The following is a 22543-nucleotide window of genomic DNA, read 5'->3' on the forward strand; positions in this document are numbered from 1 at the left end:
GCAGTAAAAAAACGACCATATATATCCTATCCCTCGTGAGCCATGGCTGGTGCGCTGCTACATAAACCAATTCACCATCCAGAAACGAAACCGTTAGTCCACCGCTTCCCCCTTCAAAATTTCGAATTCTGATCCCCAATCGCTCGGTCACTCTGCGTCCGCAACCCGCCGCACCACCGGATGATCAAGCCCTAACCCAAACCGGCCGGCCAGCCGACCACCACAACCACCGGACACCGGCGCAGCCATGGAGGCGCTGTTCAGGCAGGCCATCGAGCGCCGGGACGCGGCAGAGGCACGGATGCGGCAGCAGGTGGTGTCCTACTCCCACACCGCCGCTCGCGCCCTCATTGCCGCGGGCCACCCGCCCCCGTCGTGGCTCCTCCCGCGCCCCGCCCCATTCGCAGCCCTCGATTGCCGGGGCGCGGGCGCAGTGGAGGCGCAGATGCGGCAGCAGGTGGAGGCCTACTCTCGGTCCCTCGCCCGCACTCTTGTTGGGGCCAGCCACATGCCCCCGCCGTGGCTCCTCCCACCCGACGCCGGCGCTAGGGCCTTGGACCATCGGGACCGGGCGGAGGAGCAGATGGGGAAGCAGATAATGCCCTACTCCCAGTCCCTCGCCGTCGGCCACCGCCCCACGCGGCGTGGCTCCTCCAGGCCCCCGTTGCAGATGTCGCTTGCACCCTCCTCGCCGCCGGCCACCGCCCTCCGGCGTGGCTCCTCCATGCCCCTGTTGTACTCCCTCCGTTCCAAATTATAACTGGTTTGACATTTTTTACTCTAAATTTTACCACTCGTCTTATTAAAAAATTTATACAAAATATTAGTTCTTTTATTGTGGCTTGTTTTATTAATAATATAAGTTTTTGAAGAATAACTCAAATTTGACTGTATTTGCATAAATTTTTTGAATAAGACAAGTGATCAAATTTGAGATAAAAAATCAAACAAATTATAATTTGGAACGGAGAGAGTACTAGATATGAAAATTGTGGATATAGTTTTAAGCGTGTTGGGGGGGGGGCACAAATCGTGGCGTTTGAGTGACGTAGTAGTTCGGTTGTAGTTGATGCGTTGATGTGTATTTTGTACCCAGAGTAGTTTATGTATAGTGTACCAAGCTACAGTTCGTTTTCTGTTTTGTGAAATTTTTGTGATAGAGCATTCGAAGTTGTGCACCTTGAAATGACAATGTGATATCAGTATTTTCCCCCCATTTTTTATATGGAGATGCTGAAGTTTGAATTTTTGCTCCAGTTGTGAGGCTGTGACATATTTAGTGGCTATTGAGATATTTCCAAACTATGACTTCTCATAATAGTAGGCTATCTGTTTCCATAGAGTTAACAAAGACCAAATACTGCAATAAGTTGAGACCAAACCTTCCTATTTAAGTTGATTTTTTTTAGGGAAACACCGGGGGGACGATGAGTCCCCACCTGAATATTATTCCACAGATGACGGGTAAACCGGTGATGGAGGTTTGGCGCAGGGCCATTACAAGTGCAGGTAGAGGCAGTACAGGACTGCAAGGTAGACGATCAAGCACTAGCTAGGGGAGAGAGGTTTACATGAAAAATAGATTTCTCCAGTACTCTACATCTCCACGCTGGGAAGGAGGCAAGCACCAGCGCCAGAGTTCTGCGGCTTCGCTGAATCCAGAGGTTCCAGCAGCAAAGGAGGACCATTGTGGGTAGGGATCTTGTGGGGGCACCGGCTTGGGCCTGAATCTTCCAGAGGTCAGCCGCCGGAGGGATGATGAGTGGCTCCCAGCCAAGATGTCGCCAGAAGCGTTGGGCGAAGGAGCAGCCGGAGATCAGATGAGATGTCGTCTCCGCAGATTGATTGCATAGCTCGCACACGTCTGTGTCCAGGATGTTCTTCTTCTTCAGGTTACTTTTGCACTGAATGTGTTCTTGGAGGAGCAGCCAGGCGAAGAACTTGACTTTGGGGAGAGCATGGTTCTGCCAAATAAAATTGAAGTGCGCACAAGCATCAATTACGGAGGTCACGAGCCTGTAGAGCTTGCTGGTCATCAGGCGGTGGTCACTTGATTCCAATGGGCTACTTCGCTCGTCGATGCCGGGGTTCGGCGTCCAGGCGTTCAGGATGTTCTGGACCGCGATCAGCTCAGAGCGTGCTTGGCTGCTGAGGCGAGGCACAAGGTAGCTGGCCAGCCCATCTCTTGCGACTGCTTGGACAGAAGCTCCATTTTCACGACGTGACTGTAAAGCACAGGGAAGGCTGAGCAAAGTGGGGCACCCCCAATCCAGTTGTCTTCCCAAAGAGCTGTGGAAGCGCCATTGTTGACTGGAACACACGTAATTTGGCGGTAGGCAGGCAGTAGCGAACGGAGGCCATCCCAGTGTGCACCATCCAATTCTCCCTCCAGAGTGTGCACGTCGACATGTTGGCGCACCCAAGGTGCCCAGGAGGAACCCACAGGATGGTGGAGACGGTGAAGGGGTTTGAGCATCAGGCACGCGTTCTGATCTGCTTCACACCTAGGCCGCCTTCTTGTTTGGTGATGCACACTTTATCCCAGGCAACCAAGCACTGCGAGCCATGGACAGAGTCTTGTCCAAACCATAGGAACGCCCTGCGACGTTTATCCAGGGCGTCAATTGCCGGCGGGGAGAAGCAGGGTGGACATTAGGTGCGTAGGCATGCCATTGAGCACAGCATTGATCAGAACCAGGCGCCCAACATGGTTGAGCAGGATGGCCTTCCAACCTGATAGTTGTCTGTCCACCTTGGCGATGAGGGGGCAAAGGTAACAAGGTTGAGCATCACATTGGAAAGAGGGAGGCCCAGGTAAACTTGAGGGAAACTGGCACGCTAACATTCGAGGACCTTGAGCAGGCGGCGGAGCTTTGCTTCAGGGACATGCATAGGAACAATCGTGCTCTTATGGTAGTTGATTTTTAGGCCGGTGGCTGCAGAGAACGAGGCCAGGATGGACTTAAGGCCGATGACATCGTCGGTTGTTGCCTGGAGTAGGATCAGGGTGTCGTCGGCGTATTGCAGGGAGCATCAACTAGCGGGTCACGAACGGACGAGCTGTCCTTGATCAGGCACTGAAGCACGTCAGCCACGAGTATGTTGAGGTAGGGCGACAGGGCATCGCCTTGCCGGAGTCCGCGTCTGCAGGCAATCCAGGGACCAGGGCAACCGTTAACAAGGACGACAGAGTGAGAGGTCGCAAGGATTTGTGTCATACACTTTGCCTGATAGTTGAGTTGTTGTGCACGGGCTCGAGTAATTGGTCTTTGCTGTCAAATAGGCATGGCTGTATCAGTAGAAGAGTCATTGGTCCTTGCTGTGAAATAGGCATGGTTGTATCGATAGAAGGGATGTCCTCATCATCCTCGGTTTGTCCAAATGGTAATCAAGCATCCCTTTTCAAAACACCACCTCCATCTTCTTCATCCTCTAGTCACGGCCTCCCCACCGACCTAACTCCAGAAGGCAGCATGTCCTAAACATTTGACCAACTTTCAAGGCAAGCCCCCAATATATCACTACCCCAAACTGGAATTGACTTGGCGGCCAAATACCGCCAAGGAAAATACCAAAACCGCCAAGGAAATGATCCTTGGCGGCTGGCCGCCAAGCAAAATCCGTCAAGAATAGAGCGCCATGGAAATTCTATTAACTTGGCGGCCAGCCGCCAAGAATCATTTACTTAGCGGTTTGGCCGCCAAGAAAAGTAGAGCACCACTAAAATTGCCAAAGCGCCAAGAAAATGTTCCACCCGCCAAGAATATAACTTTACTTGGCGGTTGATGCCCGCCAAGAAAATGTATTAACTTGGCAACCTTCAACCGCCAAGAAAAGGCATTAACTTGGCAGTTGATGGCCGCCAAGGAAGGGTATTTACTTGGCACAGAAATCATAATTTCCTTGGCTACCAACCGCCAAGGAAACACATACCACCAACAAAAAAAACATAAATTTTGAAACTCTAGCCACAACTAGAATTCATAATAGCTGTCATGGATTTAGAAAGCACAAATTGGCAAGAATACACGCATTTGCCTCAAAATTCACATACTGCCAAGATCATTACATGTCTATTTACCCTACAAGCCTCGATTAAACATCATGCATCATAATACATAGCTCTATCAGTTAACAATATTACCCATAGACTGACCTAACCTCACATCACTACAATCACAACTACCGTCGTCATCACCATCTGAAAATATTGAGGAAATAATTAGTATATCAGCTGACAAAGCATGGCACATTGTAATACAATGTTTTACCAAATGTGTAAAATGGAAAGAAGAAAAACACATATCTCTAGTGAGTGATAAGCATCTGCTGTTCTTGCTAGTTTTCAGAGATTGAAAGATGGAACTTGCTGCTCAATTTATGTATTTATGTACTCATTGTAATACAAGTGGAACTGTGCTAGCTACCATGTATCTGAGTGACCATCCTAGGCACTGAACCACAAACAGAAAGGATCAATAAAGGCTTCAAGTGACAAGGTCAACTCAAATTGGAAAACTCGCAGGGTAGCATGTTCTATCAATCTGCATTGTGAATCATTTTTTTAATTTGGTATAAAAAGATTCAAATCATACCCAATCTTTGCTGAAAGGCTTTCATGTTTGAAATACAAAGGTTGGGATCAGAAATATGTAAACCTAGCTGAATCTAGATAGGAAACATGATTCAGAAAAATTATCTACATAACATTCTAACCTCAAATGCTTCCATAGAAGTATATTTTTCAGGATGGCTCCACAACAGCAGCTCTGTCCACGGCTCCCCCTTCTCCCCATGCACATTCATCCTGAAAAATAAAAGGGCATTCGTTGTAAAATTAATAAGCTTCCAGGCTGGCTGTCTTGTTTCAGAACAATGACATCTTCAAAGAAAGAAAGATCCTAGGCTAATCCATACCTCATCTTAAACTAAGTTGACGTGTAAGCAAACTATTATATTATAGAAGTGAAGTAGAAACCATTATGTGTATAGATAGATGCTATTAACTTGAAGAACCAGCAGTGCCACACAAAAGTATTGGCGACAAGCAATCAGTGCTACTGAATAACCTCACAAACATCCATCAAGAATTGCAATACCAGCCGGCCAATAATATCCAATAAAAAACCTTAAGCATGGAAGGAGAAGGGAAGAGAAGCATACCTAGATTTGGGGCTGCAGCGAGCAGTGGGGCTGAGCCTGAAGCTCCAGCGCCAAAGGAGCTGCCGTGACATGGGACTCTGGCCTGATGCGGAGAGATCGAGCGGATCCAGCACACGGTGAGCTCGAGTTGATCTGCCGAGGTGGGTCTCGAGCAGATCCAGCTAGGTGTGTGATCCAGGGGATGAGGTCGTGGTGGGGTGGTACCTTTCTTCAACGGGATGTAGTGGTGGCAGCATCCTGGTCGGTCAGGAAGTTGGGATGTGGCCAGCGTCTTGGTTGGTGTCGAAGTTGGGGATCTAGCGGCGATCTGGTCGGTGAGGCGGCAGCGGCCTGCTCGGATCGGCGTCGGGGAAGCTGCGCGGTCCGCGTCGGAGTTGCGGCGGCGGCCTGCTCAGATCAACGTCGCGGAAGCCGCGTGGTCCGCATCGGAGTTGCGGCGGCGGCCTGCTCAGATCGGCGTCGCGGAAGCCGCGTGGTCTGCATTGGAGTGGCGGCGGCGCGGTGATTCTGGAGGGGCACCACCGGACGCACGGCGCACGGGCCGCCACACTCTTCTTGGTGTCCTTCTTCTGGTCCACCGTAGCAAAGTCATCCGCGTCGGGCCCGGGCACAACCTGCTGGACGGGGGCGGGATCCTCACGGGGTGCAGGGCGGCGCGAGTGGAGATTGGGATCGATTTGGCTGAAATGGGAGCCGGGGCTAGTGGCAATTTGGGGGAGGCGAGCTAGGCGGGGCTGGCGGTGATGAAAAATTTTGGTGAAGGGAGGAGGGAAAGCTAGGGTTTGGCGCCGCTCAAGCCGGGGAAGGGCACGCGCTCGCACACGCTGCGGCCGTGGGAGAGGGAGCCGGAGCTGAGAGGTAGGGTTTCCGGTCGGCCAGCATTTTTTATATTCATGGATCGGGATGGACGGCCGAGACAAGTCCGGCCCTAGTGGAAAACAACCCTTCATAACTTTCTCAGCCCATTTAACAGTTTTTCTTTTTCTTTTCTATTGTATTGCACCATTGTGAAGTAGTACATTAAATAATTATCTTATATACACTAATATATTTTCTATATGTAATATACCACATATAAGATGACCTGTACAAGTTTCAAAATTTTTGGAATTGATTTGTTTTTTCTATATGTTAAATGAATTTCTAAATAATTATCAAAATTAATTCTAAGTTGAACTTAATGTCCATCTAATAAGATACACAAAAATTTACAAAAATTATATATAGGATAACATGGTCCATTCATGTCTATTTCGTGGAGATACATGAAAAATTCAACTGTTTTATAGGGCCAATTCAAACTTCTTTCTCCAATTTACCACATAATAAATATAATAATATCTAAATTTGATTAGAAAATTCTACAAATTTAAATAACAATATATTTTTGGTTCAAGATTTTGCCATAAAAAAATTAAAAGTTTTAGTTAAGTTAGATCATACATTGTTCTTAAAAATATACATCTCGCACATAGTTTATTATAACTCAAGTGAAACTATGAGATTTGAGTACCTCATAATGTTTCCAAACTCGTATGCACCTCAAATTTGGACACAATATTATTTCCACCATAATATTAAAAAATATGAAGTTACAAGACTAATTGTTATGCAAAAAATATATTTTTATATTCTCTATTTGGATGGAAGAAAACAAGTTATATGTAGAAGATCCGAGAATAGAAATTAACATACAAAAAGGCAGCCTTAAATGAAAGGTAATGATTTTAGAAAACTTTAGGAAAAAGAATAATCAAATTTGGAGATTATATGATAGAGAAATACCAATTATAAATTTAAAATTTGGATTAAAAAGAGAAATATGAAATATACATGTGTTCTTCACCATTTCTTGGCGGCTCAGCACAGGAGCCAAGGAAACACTCAGTTTCTTGGCGGCCAACCAAAACGGCCAAGGAAAAACACTGTTTTCTTGGCGCCTCGGCCAAACAGCCAAGGAAAGGCACCGTTTCCTTGGCTGCTGAGACAAATAGCCAAGAAAACACACATTTTCCTTGGCGCTAACAAAAATAGTCAAGAAAATATATTATTTTGGCTGTTCGTTGTTACCGCCAAGGAAATGTTATATTCCTTGGCGGATTCCTTGGCGGCTGAATTGTGACCGCCAAGAAAAATTGAGGCCGCCAAGGTAAATCCGGATTGGTGTAGTGTATTATGCACGTATCATTATGTTTACTACAACTTTATAGAATGTGCAAAAGTGTAAAGGATTACAATTTATGCCAGGTTTTGTATAGCATTTCACATGGTTAATTAGCTTCGTGTCTTATTTTACTATCAAAACGAGGTGGCTCAATTGTTCCATTTTCTATCTATATCAAATATAGGTGCTAACATCTGCTAAGCATTGATGTCTAAACTAGAATTGGTTTCTAGCACCTCATGGATCCCATGTGAAATATTGTTTCCTTTTGCTAAGCACTAGTAAAGTATGAGTTGGAGATGCCCCGAGAGGAAATCCTGAATCTAACTATGTATCGTCACTGTTTTGCATAAAAGTACGAAAGTACCTAAAGCTATGTACACTCACCAAAAATATACATCATCTATTTGGGTTTGTGAACATTATGGAAACAAGAAAAATCCATCGTGGTCCGCCCCCATTCCTTGTCTATTTGTAATGTATCACTGGTAGGTATGTGAGTCTTAATCATTTTGAGTCACTAATTGATTAAAAAACTTGATAAATTGAACTAGAACAACATTCCATGCAATTACTTTAAAAGGAGATTACATATCACAATAGCTAATTAGTTGGCATAAGAAATCATCGTGGTGTACCCCACATCTATCCTTTATCAGCAATAATTATAAGTTGAAATTAATGTTAATATATACACCGTATCACGATTTCATCGACATCATGTGGCCGGTCTTACCAAATTTAGCATTCGGTTCTCCAACTGAGTGTTGTGTCGCCTAATGGTTCCCACATAGGCACCAAACGAAAAACAGACAAAGTCAAACACCCGTCATGCCAAATCTCCTGGCCCACCAACTGGTCGGGCCGCCTTATAGTGCCACATCACTAATCCGCGACGTCTAAAAAATCCTCCTTCTCCCCTATCTCTCGTGCCACGTTAGCGATCCGCATCGATCTCCATCTTGTTTTTCCTCTAGAACGGTGGAGCGCAACCAAAACCATCTAACCCATCCACGTCACTGATCCGTGGCTCGCATCTCCCACCAATCGCGGCCCACCTCTCAACCTTTATAAAGCCACACCCCCATCCTGCCTTCCTCTTCATCAGGCAGATCCAAATCCCCAAAGCCTCCCCTAATCCCCTTGATCCCAAAGATAGTCGAGAAGCCAACCCACCTGATCCCGAAGGCACCCAAGGCCGATCGAGAAGAAGCTCACTGAGGAGGAGATGGCAACTGAGAAGGCGGAGAAGACCCTGGTGGGGAAGAAGCCTAATGCTGAGAAGAGGCTGCCGGCCGGCAAGTCTGCCAGCAAGAACGACGACAAGATGTGCAAGAAGAAGGTGAACAAGAGTTTGGAGATGTACAAGATATACATCTTTAAGGTGCTCAAGCAGGTCCACCCCAACATGGGAATCTCCTCCAAGGCTATGTCCATCATGAACTCGTTCATCAATGATCTTTTCGAGAAAATAGTGGCGGAGGCGGCCAAGCTTGCACGGTACAACAAGAAATCCACCATCACCTCCCGCGATATCCAGACCTCGGTTTGCCTCATCCTCCCCGGCGAGCTCGCCAAGCACGCTGTCTCCGAGGGCACCAAGGCTGTCACCAAGTTCACCACCTCTTAGGTGATGCGGTTGCATTGTTTTCGTCTCTATCGTGTTTAGCTCTGTACTAGGAGCCTCTCTTGAGGGGTGTCATGCTGGAAGTTTTTTCATTATCTAAAAAATTCTCTGTACTAGGTGCTGCAGTGGCGGAAGTTGCCCTGGTCTCATCAATCTATCTCCAGTAGTTGGTCTACTGAATGATGTAATAAGGCTGTGTGTGTGCTTTTGTGATTCTGGTGTCATGTTCCTGAATAGTATGGTTCATCCTTGCAAGTAATTATTGCAAATTTATGTGAAATTCAACCTTAATTGATGTCTGGATTTCATTCTGATGCTACGATCTACATGTCTCGCTCGAGGTCATAACACTTCACCTCCTGGGGTTATGGTTGTGAAATTGAGGACTAAATTTACGGAACTTGAGAGGGGAATAGCAACATTTCGCGACTTTATAATTTTGAACATTTTGGCAGCGTTATTAAAGTTCATGTCTATCTTTAGCAATGACGTTCATCCTCCTGCCCCACTGATATTAGCAAATTATGTTCTTTGAATAATTTGATTTCGAATTGATGCCCCTAAAAGTTTGGTTGGGAAATTTCCAAAAGATGGTAATTGCTTTCGCGGGGCGCGAATTTGAAAATGCCCTATAAGCCTAATTTGGAAGCAAGGGGGAGCTAAACCCAGGGGGAGCTAATTTGGAACCTCCCATCTATAACTAAATGTCTTATTCAAATGGCATCCTATAGATTGCTCATCTTGGGAAATGTCAGGAAACCTAAGGGGATTTGAGTTTCCAAACTAGGCCGTAAAGATTTTTAAGGCTAGTCTTGATGGGGGGAAAGTTGGAGATTATGGGCGTCAGCCACTCGCTAGATAAGAAAATAGCCCATTTAAAATGTAGATCGCGAAGAGTAGTAGTTGGGACGGTCTGGCCCATTTTAATTCGGATCCAGCACAGCACTCCACTTTCTCCAAAATCATAAAAAATATCTAAAAGAGATGAAAACAAATCATTTCAAATGATATTAAAAAAGAATTTTTCTCCAAAAAATTATTAAAAATGGAAGCCTCCAGGCACGAAAAATGAAACACGAGTCCCACAGCAATACAACTGTACACGTGTTGGTTGTAGATTTAAACTTCAACTTATCTAAATTGAATTGAAGGCACAAATATCACTATCTGTGAAAATTGCTCGACATCCTTTATTCACACATCAAGCGCTCCCATAAAACTGTCCAAACGGCAACAAACAGCTGAATTCACCTTTAGGCCAATCTCAGTTGGAGGGTCATGATAGTGTCATGAACATTAAATTTGCTGATGTGGCATAAGAGAAAGAAGGGGGAGTGTCATGGAATGTGCGAGGAGTGTCATCACCATGACGCTGCTCCGGCTCGGTTACCTAGTTTACAGTTTAGGTAACCGTGCGATGACACTCCCCACTGAGACTGGCCTTATAACAACATAACTGAACTGAATGCATGTCTTGGTTGCCTAAACCTGACAAGATTTTCCTTGTTGTAAAGTTGAGCGAGTAGATCTTGCTCTCTTTTTTTTCCAAATGCCGAAATGTGAGGCGTAAAACAAATCCACATCACAGCAGTCAGCAGGAGAATGTCACCAAACCTATAGCATAAATAACAACCATGAAAACAAATCCACATCACAGCGGAAGGGAGGGCCTGGTTTAGAAACCTAGGCGTACTTATTGACTTGATGGATTTAGGATTACAAGGTGATTACATATATAAAAAGAACAGGGCCAAGAGGTCTGGGGTGTGAACACTCTAAGGGGCCCGAAGGGTTCTAAGATGTGAACACCATAACTCACACTAATGACACAGTAAACTGGGTTAGAGTATGGGGGAGAACCCATTCATACATAGCCGTCACAGTAGCAGTCTAACACGCCCCTGCAGTCGAAACTTATGAACCAACCCCTTGGCTGTTTGTTAGACATTAACATGCTGGATCCAAGTTATGATAGCAAGAAATTGGGAGTTTCCGGCAAATATAATTTTGATTTGAGTAAAGTTCATTTTTGACCATCGAACTATCGACTACGTCCGATTTTGACAATGCAACTCTAAAATCCGACATCAGCACCCAACTCTCAAAATCGCATATTTTCATTGGCTATCAGACGGTTTTGATACGTAGTTTTGCTGGCGTGGACGCCACATGGTGGTGGGCCCACCTATCAACCTTTCTCTCTGCCGCAGGGATGACGGGTCCGAGGAGGGGGTGCCACAGCAGCAGCGGTGGTGTTGCTCGAAGGCGCGGAGGAACTCGATGAGGCTGCGGCGCCATGGTGCGCCCGGGGAGTGGGCGGTGGTTCGGCGACACACATTGACGGTGCTGGAGAGTGAGGAGAGGGAGAGAAGAGAGACGAGAGAGGAGAGAGCGGCGGCCGGTGCAGGGGAAGGGAGAGAGGGAGAGGAGAGAAGAAAGAGAGAGAGGAAGGCTGGCAGGTGGGCCTCACACCACGTGGCGTCCATAGACGCAAAATTACCTACCAAAACCGTCTGATGGTCAAATATGAACGGTTTTGACAATTGGGTGACTATGGATGTCAGGTTTTAGAGTTACAATGCCAAATCCGAACACAGTCAATAGTTCGATGGTAGAAAATAAACTTTACTCTTTGAATTTTGACGGTGCATTTAAGATGTCAGATGACCTTACTTATGGTTCTTATTCAAGCGGATAGTGATATTCCTTTGAGCCTTTCAGTTGAAAAGTATTACCAGGAAAAGCTATCCGGAAGAACTGGATCAAGTTCAAATTATTGGGGGCACTTAACCAAATTGATTTTGCTTACTGACAACTAGATATTAGTTGTCAATGGTTCCTGCCAATTTGCCTTTGATCACTAACACCTAGAGTTTAGGTGTCACGAGTACAAGTCAATTTGATCTTGACATGCTTAGCACACAATTTGCTACATGATTTCACACCTAGCCTATATATGATCAAGATCAATCCAACAGCTTCATCAGCTGACCCTCAAAACCTACCTCGCACGCTGGCATGCATGCATTATTGGGTTTGTTTGCACGAACACGCGAGCCCACGCATTTGGCTCGCCTACATGCAGCCGGCCCCCGGCCCGATCTATGTAGCAGCTACGCCCCCCCCCCCCCCCCCCCCCCCCCCCCTCGTGACCACTCAAATGGAGCCGAATCAAGCGAGCCTCTCCACGGCAATTAATCGACTCCCTGCACAATCGAGCACTTATCCCCGCCGTCATTTCGAGCTTCTCTGCCCCCAAATGCATTCAGTCTGCTGCTTGCTAGCTACTGGGATGATTAATGGCGCGTATGATCATACGCATGCTTCGAGCTAGCCTGTGCCAACCCAAATGGACCTTTCCAGTGCCGGATTCAATGGATGCGTGGAGTCCAAATCGGGAGTTGGTTCGATGACCTCGCCGCCGGCGACAAGCGTCGCGCTCGTGGTGATCTCGCTTCCTCACCACGCCTTTCCTCTTTCGTTGTCGCGTTTCTGAGAATAATCAACTGACCGGGGAAGGGGGGGGGAGAGGGAGGGAGAGATTTTTTTGCCTTGCAAGGTAAAAGTTGATGAGGCTCCAAAAGCGATCGACATCGATCTCTTGCCACCGGGTCGAAAGTTGAGGCTCACCAGTTAATTAATCAATCGCTCAAACAATTACGGTTAACTTGCTTGCTTGCTAGATCGAATTACATGCAGTTATTTTTTTTGAAATAAAAAAAATTAACTGCAGTTAATTTTTGAGAGAAGGATTATATTGCAGGAATAGAATATAATATATAAAATGCTGCGCACACGTACGGTAGTCGTTGTACGGGTGGCACATGAGCGCCCACAGCAATATCATGGCATGCATACTGGAAGCGCTGTGTATTGCATTCCTGTGCACAAAAGGGTAAACTACCGATCGTCTGATCATTAAGGGCGGAGGCAGCTGGATTCTGGGTGTTCCCAGAAATACCCAACTTTGTTTGCAAGAGAATAAATATATACACATCAAGTAATATATATATATATATATATATATATATATATATATATATATATATATGACGTGGCTAACTTACGGCCAGCCGTAAATTAGTCTGCCCTTACAGCCTCTCTATTTTTGGAAAGTGGAACCGTCCACTATTAGCTTCTTGCCTTTTCTGGCAAAATCTGCTATTGGCGTCTTTTTTTGCAAGCACACATCGCTCCATGGTGTGCAGTGGGCCCACACAAGATTCCTACCGAAGAAACAAGTCTCAAGTTGAAAAAATGCGTAGTTTTACAATTGAGCAACCAAATTCAAATCTAATTGTACCATTGCGTTCACCTTGGCAAAAACTTTAAAACAAGATCTCACTTCAATATATTTCGATCTCTTTACAGTGACAAGCATTTTTATTAAAAGTTGAAAGCATATTATAATAACTCATAAGCAATTTACAATAAATGTACAAGCAAATAATGACCATGATTCAAAACAACATTTGTTTCTTCACCAAAACAGGGCATATCGAGATGAAATCCCAACAAAAGTTGCATTTTGCTTCAAGGACAGAACATCTGCGTAAAGTAGTTCTTCTCATCTCCTCATTCTTTAATTGCTCCTCTTATCCACGCACATAGAAGTAGCATTTTACTTCATAGACAAAATCATTTTAGTGAATAAACTAATGAACTACTTAACTGACCAACCAAAGCAAGCAACCAATGATTAAATAATGGAACTAGCAGTAGCATCACTATAGCGTGAAAAATAAAATCCATAAACCTGACATCTGAAACCTTGCTGAGTGCTCATCTGCTTACCTACCCAAGCTGATGATGATAGCCATTGTTGTTGTTGCCACGATAAAACAACTCCTGCCGCTGCTGCTACTCAATCAAACAAGAGGAATTGAGATGTTATTCCTGTCACCCTCGAGCGGAGAGGTGAAACTTCAGTAAATTGTAGATAAAATCCAATCAAAAATGGTTTACTTCAAAACAACATTGTTTCTTCATCAAAATAGGGCAAAATCGAGATGAAATGCCTGCAAAACTAGCATTTTACTTCATAGAAAACATCGACATAAAAAGTAGTCTTCTCATCTCATCATTGTTTAATTTCTCTTGATAAAAGTTTAGCTGCAGTTGCCTTCATCTGCGAATGATGCTAGAAAAACTACTATGCAGGTCAAATGAGATGAACAAAAGCACATGAGCTAAAATTCATTTTAGTAAATAAACTAATGAACTACTCAATTGACCGAACAAAGCAAGCAACCAGTGACTGAATAATGGAACTAGCAGTAGCATCAATATAGCATGAAAAATAAAATCCATAAACCTGACATCTGAAACCTTGCTGAGTGCTAATCTGCTTACCTACCGAAGCTGATGATGATAGCCATTGTTGTTGTTGCCACGACAAAACAACTCCTGCCGCTGCTGCTACTCAATCAAACATAATGCTGTTACAAAGTTGATGAGCTTGAGCTTAGACAAGTTGACACTGTTAACAATTTGAATGAGCAAGAATTCGTAAGTATCTTTCACCAATACCGATTCCTTCTCTACGAGCTCTGACATATCTTGATGTTGCTCTGCAACTTGTTTTAACACCCAATTCCTGCATGTTTTAACACCCAGCTCCTGCAGCAAAAAATAACTTTAAACTCTACATGATTTTATTGTTATTACAAATCAACATGAAAATTTGGTGCGAAGTGAAACCAGCTCCAAATAGATAGGTAGAGGATACAACCCTTTTATCTGAAAGAGTTTCACAGGCACGCTGGTTTAATTCTTTGAAGAAGTACACAAGGTGTATCTATGGCTCCATGTACTTTCATCCTTTGGTGAGTAGGAAAGGATCAGTGCACACAATTGCAGCTCATCCTGGAGATTTCTGAAATCATATTTCTCAGACAGAACTATCTTCCTGCAGGAAAAAAGACTGAATCTCCTGCCAGCAACCATCAAAACCTATGCTAAAAATCAAAAAAGGAACAAAGTGTAAAATTTAAACCTATCCAATATACAACTATATCTATATTATTGCTAGCAATTGTCAGACATATGCTGAAAATAAAAAATGCTATCATAGAATGAATAATTTGCATGTTGTTTTTGCATAACTGGCCTACAAATGATTGATAGCAAAAAGACAAAAATGTGCTAATTAGCTCCTTTTAGAACAAATTATAGTTAGCACACAACTAAATGGATACAAACTGCTCATGCAAGATATGTAAATTGCTTAATAAATAATAAGAAAATGCTAGAGAGCGAAGCTATAGTTGTGGAAGGAATACAACCTACCATTTAACTGTAAACTAAAAAAATTATAGCCAAGAAAATGCTAGAGAAATTGACTTCCCCTTCACCAAACCAAAGCAACCAAAAAATTATTTTCAATTTCTGCATGTATAATAAATAGAATTGGCCTCTCGTGTGACTTTGGCTTTGATAATTCGGTCATCTCAGATATGATAATACTCCTAGAACATGACCAAACCAGATCATTGCACATCCAGGATAAAACCAGGGTAAAATTCAGTGTTCTAGGGGCTGATATGAACGATGATTAAGCATGATACACGACAAACTGAAGTAAGGAGGGAACCGATGAATCATAAACAGAGAGCAATGAATCAAAATGTTTTCCAATTGCAGGGGCAGGTATCTATTCTACATAGAAAGATAAGGTAGACTAATGTCTATTATGTAGTACTGACAGTCAAAGACAAGCAATGCATATTCAATTTCGATACTAGATGAAAGACGCTGCTGCTGGTGCAGTGGCTAAACAACTGCTACCGCTACCGCTGCTATGCCGACCCAATCGAAGAAGAGGTGACGGAGCTCATGTTATCCCTATCTGCATGAAGCAGAGAAGAGAAATTATGGCAAATGCAGACAAAAAGAGCAGACCAATATCAAATGGGGATTGTCTTTCTTCAGAAGTTGGAACTTTGAACAAAAATTAAAAAAAATCAGGAAATGCTTTAGACGAAAAAATGATCCAATAAATTTGCCCAATGAAATATATGAATTTGTCTTATGCTAAAAGTGTTATTGCCTAATTCGGGACCACATACTACAATGATAGTAAAAAAAGGTGTAAGAATATTCAATGAAGTTGCCTAATAAAAATGCATGAATTTGCCTGAACTTAGAAGGTGTTATTGGCTTATTGCTTAATTCAGAACCCACCACATGGAAAATGTATGAACATATAAAAATGTCAGAGTACATTTGTTTTCAGACATATTGCGTTAACTGATGACACGGCATAGATAGCAGAACAATATTATTGTCCAATTCCTACCAATATTATTACCTAGTTCTAAAAATGCTTCTAGTATTTGATGAATTGATGTATTTGCCTACTGGAAAGTACTGAAATGTTTCTCATATTTGATGTATTTGCCTGCTGGAAAGTACTGAAATGCATCTAGTATTTTTTTAGTTAAAATGCTTCTAGTAATTGATATAATTCTCTATAGTAAAGTACTGAAAATGCTTCCTTATTTTGACAAAAATGCCTATTGCAAAGTACTGAAATGCTTATGATGATGTGAAAAAGAATGCATAGATGCATTATATTCTCTACATATAGTTAAATCCAATTACAGAAGAAACGTTAAACAAATTGTGAGGTGAATTTCAGTGCCCAATATCTCCATACAAAATGAAACTATCGAATAAAGTAACGAGGCTAAACAGTGGGTTAATGATGAAATCTATATTGCAAAAGATATTAACAAGTTCCATAAATAATGCAAATATCAGACTCCTACAGTTTGCAATGTACCCATTAAGTCATTACCATGAACAAACCCATTTCCACACAATACCAGAATTAATGTGGATTAACCAATAAATCGAACCAAATTAGTATGATCAGTTATGATTGTATGAACTATTAAGACTATTGGTCGTGTGACAGTGAGTCTGCACTTGTCATGCCTGATCACATGAACACCCTCCATGGCCGCCTCACCTCGTCGCATCCACACCATCCGGATCGTACTCCTTCATCCTTGCGCCCGCCCATCAACAGTTCAATTACATCAACATGTAGCATTTCCCCCAATCGAACGGCTCATGGGAACAGCCAAACCTGTGAAGTTGTTGTAGATGGCGATGGCGCCGGACGAGAACACCGTGCGGCACTGGTCGAACGTGGCGGTGAGAACACAGGGGCATGAGCGTATTGTCCTTGTCAAAGATGACGCCGCGGAAGCAGCGCAGCGGAGCTAGGCCCAGTCGAGCCGCCCCCAGGAAGCGCGCGTGGCCAGGGGTGGGGGTGCGGGCAGGGAAGATGACCACGACTCTTGAGCGCACAGATCCGGGTAGGGGAGGAGTCGTTAGGTGAGCTGACGAAGACCGGAGACCAGCTACCATCCATGGCGGCAGGGAACCTAGGGTTTGCAGGGTACAGTGGGAGGTAGAGAGGGGGGATGGGTTAGAGAGACGGGGGGTGTTGGCAGCCGCCAGCGACCTACTGCGGCGGCGGCCGTAGATGGCCGGGAAAGGAGGGCGCAGGTGGTGGGTAGCACGCCCTGCCCCGCCTCGAGGGGGAGCCGCGTTGGGTGGGAGCTGTTTTTTTTATGGCAAGCAAGGGTAGGAGCTGTTGGTGGGTGGATGATGGGTCGGGGATGGTGCTGATGCCTGACGGCCTGTGGGTGAGTGGGAGCCGCCCTCCTTTATGAACATGTCGTGTGGATGAAAGACAGGCGGCCGTGCAGGTGAACAAATTTACGGCCGGCTACAATGAAGTCTTTACCATATATATATACACATATATATACATATATATATACATATATATACATATATACATATATATATATACATATATATACATATATATACACATATATACATACATATATATATATACGTGCATATATATGTATATATATATGTATATATATATATGTATATGTATGTATATGTATATATATGTATATATGTGTGTATATATGTATATATATGTATATATATATATGTGTGTGTGTGTATATATATATATATATATATATATAGGACCCGTCTATTTAGCACCCCGGGTGTTGAATATTATTCAACACCCCGGCGGAGCGCCGCCTCCCCTCCGGTGAGATGTATTTACGGTGGTTTGTTTAGATGTGAGTAAAATGCAGTATTGAGTACGCATTTAATGTATATTATGGTGGGTCTGTTCAAATTGGTGTGGATTTGGCACGGGACAATGGTATTTACTACAGTTTCATTCTTTTGCATACTTTCTGAGCATTGGTTGACCAATTAATATGGCGCCATTAGTGTTTGATTACCTTTCGAATTTTAAGTAGATGTGAATAGTGAGTAAAAACCGGTTTCTGCAAAAGTAAAAGTCTAGGTTGCACTTAGGTGCGTGTCTTGGCATCCAAAAAAAATGTTGTTCCAAGCGTATATGTCTTGTGGGCTACCTTGCCCGCGTAACCATGTAGTATAATTAGATTGTGTGAAAGTAAAAAGTAGTGTTTTGATATAAACAATTTTATGGGTAAGTAAAAAAGGTACGTCTGAATTATGTAGGTCGTGTGGGTGCATCTGTAGCTAACCTTGCCTGCAATCACGAGCCAGAAAATCGAAAGAAAAGGGGTTCAGGTGGTAGTTGCACTGTTGGAGTGAAATACTACGACGAGCAGCCTTTGAGATGAAATGAACTGAGGAAGTGTGATTATGGGTCACAATCTTGCATGGACGCAAAAATGGAGGGTCTAAAATTATTTTTCCCCCTGTCCTGTGATTTGAGAACCCCTTGAACGACGATGGAAAAATGGCACCATGAGCGGTACAATGCTTTCTGAATAGGATGTAATTGTGCTAATGGAGTATAAACTCAAAGATGTGTAAGTAAAAGGTCTAGGTTACAGGTTCTCTGTTGTTGGCGATATGTGTGTATTATGGGCCGCCTTGCACGTATACCGCTGGAGTATAAATTAGAGCGCGCGGAAGTAAAAAGGAGTGATTCGATGGTCTTGGAGCATTGAAAGGAAGATAAGTCTTGCATCCAGCGATTCCAGTAAGCCGTAAAACACAATCAGACGAGTGTCTTATGCACAGTGTGTTGCAGCTATGAGAACTTATGCTATGGAATCAATAACTCGTAACAAGTAAGATGGGAGGGAGATTGTACTCTCATCCACATTGGCGTTGCGTTGGAGCTCTTCGCCCACGGTGTTGCACTGATTGTGATGCCCTTGTCGTGTTTCATCTAGTGCAGTGGAGCCCGGCACGTCGGAAAGCAGGGATGTAATGTCGTCAGCGAATTTATGCATCCTTTTAGATATAGATTGGTTGAGTTGGCGCATGTCTTTGTCAAATGCAGCTGCAAGGTCGGTGATTCGGGTCTGTGCATTTCCAGATATGACGCCGGTGTGACCCTGCAGTAAATTTCTGAGGACAGGAATGTCAAAACTGGGTAATGCCAATGATGTGCTCGGTCCGGCATGCGTAGTCGGCTGTGTCTCATAAGCTGACCCTGTTTGGTTTTTTTTCTGCAATAAGGGGTTACTGCATGAATTAGGAGTAGACTAACAATGGAATGTGGTGCTGGAAGTAGTGTGTTTGTGTGAAATTTACTTACTGGAAGAGCTCCATAATGGGTGTTTCCCCACTCATCCTTCCAGAGATCTGCGAGCATGAGTGCCCCTACTTTCTCCTTGGTGAATGTAGCTGCCCTCGGGGTGATCATGCGGTTTTCGTTATTTGCCTTGTGTAGAAGGTTGTCGAGATAGTAGATCTGCGGGAGTAAAAAGCAAAAACATATGTGTCAGTGGGGCATACCGAGGGAAAAAAAATGAATTTTGGGACTGGAGTGCAGTGAGGCTACTTACAATCAGGAATGGCGGGCAGGAACTAAAAGAGGGATTATCAGATTTGCGCCCCATCCATTGCTTGGCTGCATCACGGATGTCATTCACCATTATCTGTTGCCAATCAACCTGGTCGAAGGAATCCCAGTCCATTGTATATTTGACCTCTGTGTTGCTTATGTCGAAAGCAGATGTGGAAAATAGCAGTCTGTTGAAGAGTAAAAGAAAGAAACATCTGATCGAAAGGTCATCCACCTTGTGTTCACTCTGTTTTGATTTAAGATGGGCAATTGTGATCGTGTTTCCTTGGCAACCAAGCGCCGTGGCCAGCCGGGCTTTTTCCTCGTTCACTTCTTTGTATGAATGGTCGGGTGGGGGCCTTGTGCCAGTTGGGACGCCGAGGACAATGTGGACTGCATGTTTCGTGATTGGCAGGATAGTGTGCGGGGGGACACGGATCTCCATGCTGAGCACATCAACCTTCGTGAGCAGCCACTTAAAGAGTTCCCTGCTCTTGACAGCATCAATGGTGATATCTAGTATCTTACCCCATCCAAGATCACGTATCTTCTCCTTCTGTGGGCCAGACATCAAATTGATAACATCAATTACATCTTTTGGGTTGCAGCGGCAGCATGTCTTTCCAGGTTTTGGTTCAAGCTCCTGCAGGGTGTCGGAATATATATAATGTTCTCCAAAAAACTGATCTGACATGGAAGAATACTGGACATGGAAAATCGGCAAAGAGAATATATAATTAATTAAGATTGTAGTAGCTACTCCAGCAGCTCCAGCTCCATGCGTCTCTTAATTATCCAGGAACTAACTAACGTACACTGAGATGGAAAATAGATTCGACAAAAAATTAAGAAACCTGCAGGGTGTCGGAATTGTATCAAGATGTGTTTTTTGTTTGGTGCGGAAATAGGATTTCGACTCATGCTTGGACGAGTGGATGGGGGGGTGGGGGGTGTGAACAAACCTCTGACTCCTGAATTGTTGATAACAATTGCCGCTTCAGGGGTGCGCCCGCCGCGTGCTTGTGCGCAGCGATTTTGATCCTGGGGCGTGCCTTAACGGGTTGGAAAACCTGGAAAACAAAGCAGAACAGTTTCTTCATAGTTTGGCGTGTGTAGATAGGGATAATGAATTGAATTAGCATGGAAAAAATTGGGTGGTGGTCGTGATAGGAAAAGTCATGCTCACATCATCATCATCATCTGCTGCTTGCACGGTGGTGAGCCTCGGCGATCGACGGACTGTATTATCTATCCCGTCGGCGTGTTGTGCCTTGCTTCGCTTTGGCGTGACTGTATTGACAGGTGCAAGCGATGGGTGTCTATCATTTCTGCACGGCTTTCTGCTTGCGGTGGGGATGGTGAGCATCCGTTCTGGTTTGCTGCATTCACCTTGCCGTCGTCTCCTACGATGCCTGCCGGCGATGCCGAAATGGTTGGCACCTGGACTTTTTCTCCAGCACATGTAGGGTTCGCCGGCTCGCCGCAGTGGTGCCCAATCCGGTTCCATGAGCACCATTATACCTGATATCGGAGTAACATACTGGTGGTGTTAAAACTAATACATGTGCACCGGTAGTGGAAGATGTATGGAATGTATGGGCAGTAAAAAGTCTACTATGAAACTGTAAACGGCATGTGTAGGATCGTAAATGTGTGAATCTGGGCAGGACGTACAAAGCAATTGGGCTGTATTATTCCAAAAAAACGACGATGTGGACGATTGTACTCACCTGGAACTCGTCTGTAGAGTTGCCTCCAACGATTGCGCCGGTGAAGCCCCGGAGAGGGCGGATGCTGCGCCTGCCGGTTCTGCCATGGCCGCGGATCGAGCGCTGTTTGGTGGGGAATCAAGAGAACCGCATCTAGGAGTGGGTGTGGGGTTGGTCACGCGGGGAACGGGTAGGTGCGCAAGCCCGGCGGATCCTCAATGGCGGCGCTGGCGGCTGGACCTTCTCTTCCACGGGACCGGCGGCGGCGGCGTGGTGGGGAGGTGGGCGTGGCAGAATCCGCCGGTGGGTGGGCGGCGGCGGCGTGGTGGTGGGGGGTTGACGGCAGCGACTTCGTGGAGGGGAGTGTGGGCGTCGGCTGCGATGGCCCAGTGAAGCGTCCCACGAGACTTAAAAAAAGCCATACAATATCAGTCCCAGGAAGCTGATAATACTTTTATTACATCAGATAGTACATCACCGTACAACTCTACGCGGAAGTACGCAGTGAAGTGCCACTATCGCGAGAATAACAACTAATACCCACACAACGATATTAACTACGAAGAGGGGGTCATCAGAGTCTTGCGCCATACGAAACTTTCTGCGAGTGACCCTATCCACAGGCAAGGTTGGGTGCAGGACGTAACCTCTACTCAACGTCTTCAGGAATGAAGTCGGGATCTTCCTCTATAAAAATTAAGAGTGGGGTGAGTACAAACGTACTCAGCAACCACACCCACGGATGGGTATAAACAGAATATAATACACAGGGTAAATCAAGGATAAGGCTAGAGCTTAATTTGCGGAAAGCTAGTTTTTATGCAGGGGTTCATTTGAAAGAAAAGATTTTCAAAGCAAGTTTTCTTGTACCGAGTAACACGTAGTGTTGATCCACACAGGATTCAAGTTTTAAGTTGCTACCGGACTCCTCATCCGCCGTAGCACACGGTACAACTGCCGGACACTTTTCAAAAACAACTCACGCCAACCCGTCCATTCCCAGAAGAAACACTAGTTATGTGACCACACCGTAACTCGTCCAG

The 22543-nt window shown here is 44.6% G+C and overlaps 2 protein-coding genes and 1 long non-coding RNA gene across 8 annotated transcripts; 1 reads left to right on the forward strand and 2 right to left on the reverse strand.

Annotated features, from left to right (window-relative positions):
- Positions 1-8456: 8456 nt before the first annotated feature.
- On the forward strand, positions 8457-9207 carry LOC120680153 (histone H2B.1-like). Its single transcript, XM_039961774.1, has one exon. It carries the CDS (start codon positions 8556-8558, stop codon positions 8955-8957), a length of 402 nt encoding a protein of 133 aa, XP_039817708.1. The 5' UTR covers positions 8457-8555; the 3' UTR covers positions 8958-9207.
- A 4194-nt stretch (positions 9208-13401) lies between these two features.
- On the reverse strand, positions 13402-14927 carry LOC120680221. 2 transcript variants are annotated; one of them, XR_005677530.1, is made up of 3 exons: positions 14307-14927; positions 13749-13814; positions 13402-13578 (listed from the first exon to the last, which is right to left on the reverse strand). It is a non-coding gene; the product is annotated as an uncharacterized LOC120680221 (long non-coding RNA). The 2 variants fall into 2 exon arrangements; XR_005677529.1 differs by having other exon boundaries at positions 13749-14899.
- A 3994-nt stretch (positions 14928-18921) lies between these two features.
- Positions 18922-21883, reverse strand: LOC120679214. 5 transcript variants are annotated; one of them, XM_039960752.1, is made up of 7 exons: positions 21522-21875; positions 21089-21312; positions 20978-21041; positions 20754-20861; positions 19793-20434; positions 19543-19698; positions 18922-19453 (listed from the first exon to the last, which is right to left on the reverse strand). In XM_039960752.1, exons 2-7 carry the CDS (start codon positions 21115-21117, stop codon positions 19040-19042), a joined length of 1413 nt encoding a protein of 470 aa, XP_039816686.1. In that variant the 5' UTR covers positions 21118-21312; positions 21522-21875; the 3' UTR covers positions 18922-19039. The 5 variants fall into 5 exon arrangements, with proteins under 5 accessions (XP_039816686.1, XP_039816685.1, XP_039816684.1 ...); XM_039960751.1 differs by having other exon boundaries at positions 20978-21312; positions 21522-21883; XM_039960750.1 differs by having other exon boundaries at positions 18922-19437; positions 20978-21312.
- Positions 21884-22543: the final 660 nt, after the last annotated feature.

This window comes from Panicum virgatum, chromosome 6N (genome assembly GCF_016808335.1).
Source record: "Panicum virgatum strain AP13 chromosome 6N, P.virgatum_v5, whole genome shotgun sequence".
In the NCBI taxonomy this organism is placed as follows: domain Eukaryota; kingdom Viridiplantae; phylum Streptophyta; class Magnoliopsida; order Poales; family Poaceae; genus Panicum; species Panicum virgatum.